Raw genomic sequence first — 2,586 nt, 5'->3', positions numbered from 1 at the left:
ATCGAGTTCAACACCCCGTGGACGAGAACAACGAGGAGGTGCTGACGCGGCGCAGCAAGATGGTGGAGTACCGCTCGCACTTGTCGAAGCAGGAGGAGGTGAAGATTGCCGCGGAGCGCGAGGAGATCAAGCGGGCACGGCTCTTGCGCACCGGTGGGGGTGGCAGTGGGGAGCAGCCTCGCATTGGGCACAATACCGCTCCTGCGCGTCTTGAGTGAGTGTGACCCCACTCAAATGTAAATTTTCCACGGCCGTGGACAAGACGACCACTGTGCTATGTTCCTGAGACCGCTGTAATGAGGCGCCTTTTTTGGCCCATATGTGTACTGCAGCGCTGATGGATATTTGAATATTTTTTAATTATTCTCTTCTTCTCTCCCTCTTGGGTGTGGGTGTGTGTGCCAGTGTGGTCTTCATTTCTCCAATCTCGTGCCCTCCTCTTTTCTTTCTCTCTTTTTTTTTTTTTACTATGCAGAATAGGTTTTTTTGGCCCAATACCAAACGTTTTAAACCCACAAGTTCACGTAGCAGCGCTATGTCTGCCGAAGAAGTCACTGGCCTGGAGGCCGCGCGCAAGCAGAAGATCCACAACCTGAAGCTGAAGACGGCATGCCTCGAAAATGAGGAGCTGATCCAGGAGCTGCACGTTTCGGACTGGTCCGAGACGCAGCGGCAGAAGCTGCGCGGTGCTCACCTGAAGGCGGAGGAACTTGTTGCGGCCGTCGACGTCGGCACAAAGTGGAACCTGACGGAGGCGTACGACTTGGCGAAGCTGATGCGGGTGTGTGGCCTTGAAATGAGCCAGCGTGAGCTGTACCGCCCGGAGGACAAGGCGCAGTTTATGGACATCATTGGGGTGAAGAAGGTGCTGCAGGACCTGAAGCAGAACCGCAACAAGACGCGCGTGGTGAGCTTCACGCAGATGATCGACAACGCAATTGCGAAGATGGAGAAGGTGGAGGAGGAGCTTCGCCGGTCGCAGTTGGATGCGACCCAGCTGGCGCAGGTTCCGACACGGACGCTGAAGCAGATTGAGGATATTATGAACGCCACACAAATTCAGAACGCACTCGCGTCGACAGACGACCAGATCAAGACGCAGTTAGCGCAGCTTGAGAAGACCAACGAGATTCAAAACGTTGCCATGCATGACGGTGAGATGCAGGTTGCTGAGGAGCAGATGTGGACGAAGGTGCAGCTGCAGGAGCGACTGATTGACCTGATCCAGGACAAGTTCCGGTTGATTACCAAATGCGAGGAGGAGAACCAGCCGTTTAAGAAGATCTACGAGGTGCAGAAGCAGGCGAACCAGGAGACGAGCCAGATGAAGGACGCGAAGCGGCGCCTGAAGCAGCGGTGCGAGACGGATTTGAAGCACATTCACGACGCGATCCAGAAGGCGGATCTGGAGGATGCCGAGGCGATGAAGCGTCAAGCTGCGAACAAGGAGAAGAGTGACAGCTTTGTCCGCGAGAACGAAGAGAAGCAGGAGGAGGCGTGGAACAAGATTCAGGACCTGGAGCGGCAGCTGCAAAAGCTGGGGACGGAGCGTTTCGAGGAGGTGAAGCGGCGCATTGAGGAGATCGATCGCGAGGAGAAGCGGCGCGTGGAGTACTCACAGTTCCTTGAAGTCGCGTCACAGCACAAGAAGCTTCTGGAGCTAACGGTGTACAATTGCGATCTGGCGATCCGGTGCACAGGGCTGGTGGAGGAGTTGGTGTCGGAGGGATGCGCCGCGGTGAAGGCCCGCCACGACAAGACAAGTCAGGACCTGGCGGCGCTACGGCTGGAGGTGCACAAGGAGCACCTGGAGTACTTCCGCATGCTCTACCTCACCCTGGGCTCGCTCATCTACAAGAAAGAGAAGCGGATGGAGGAGATTGACCGCAACATCCGCACGACACACATTCAGCTTGAGTTCTGCGTGGAGACGTTTGACCCGAACGCGAAGAGGCATGCCGACATGAAGAAGGAGCTGTACAAGCTGCGCCAGGGTGTGGAGGAGGAACTGGCGATGCTGAAGGAGAAGCAGGCGAAGGCGCTGGAGGACTTCAGGGAGTCGGAGGAGGCGCTGGACGCTGCTGGCATCGAGTTCAACCACCCCGTGGACGAGAACAACGAGGAGGTGCTGACGCGGCGCAGCAAGATGGTGGAGTACCGCTCGCACTTGTCGAAGCAGGAGGAGGTGAAGATTGCCGCGGAGCGCGAGGAGATCAAGCGGGCACGGCTCTTGCGCACCGGTGGGGGTGGCAGTGGGGAGCAGCCTCGCATTGGGCACAATACCGCTCCTGCGCGTCTTGAGTGAGTGTGACCCCACTCAAATGTAAATTTTCCACGGCCGTGGACAAGACGACCACTGTGCTATGTTCCTGAGACCGCTGTAATGAGGCGCCTTTTTTGGCCCATATGTGTACTGCAGCGCTGATGGATATTTGAATATTTTTTAATTATTCTCTTTTTCTCTCCCTCTTGGGTGTGGGTGTGTGTGCCAGTGTGGTCTTCATTTCTCCAATCTCGTGCCCTCCTCTTTTCTTTCTCTCTTTTTTTTTTTTTACTATGCAGAATAGGTTTTTTGGCCCAATACCA

At 55.8% G+C, this 2,586-nt stretch overlaps 1 protein-coding gene and 1 pseudogene across 1 annotated transcript; both read left to right on the top strand.

The window, feature by feature from the left end:
* Window positions 1–216, top strand: TraAM80_03592 (paraflagellar rod protein 3, putative; annotated as a pseudogene).
* A 319-nt stretch (window positions 217–535) lies between these two features.
* On the top strand, window positions 536–2,305 carry TraAM80_03591 (paraflagellar rod protein 2C; the record flags this gene model as incomplete). Its single annotated transcript, XM_029380554.1, has 1 exon — window positions 536–2,305. The coding sequence occupies one exon, from the start codon at window positions 536–538 to the stop codon at window positions 2,303–2,305; it is 1,770 nt and encodes a 589-aa protein (XP_029239560.1).
* Between the last annotated feature and the right edge of the window lie 281 nt (window positions 2,306–2,586).

The sequence above is a fragment of the Trypanosoma rangeli genome (assembly GCF_003719475.1).
Source record: "Trypanosoma rangeli strain AM80 chromosome Unknown Tra_15.4_contig_00095, whole genome shotgun sequence".
Lineage (NCBI taxonomy): Eukaryota > Euglenozoa > Kinetoplastea > Trypanosomatida > Trypanosomatidae > Trypanosoma > Trypanosoma rangeli.
The sequence above is the reverse complement of the archived record's forward strand: the minus strand, read 5'-3'. Positions and strand labels throughout refer to the sequence as shown.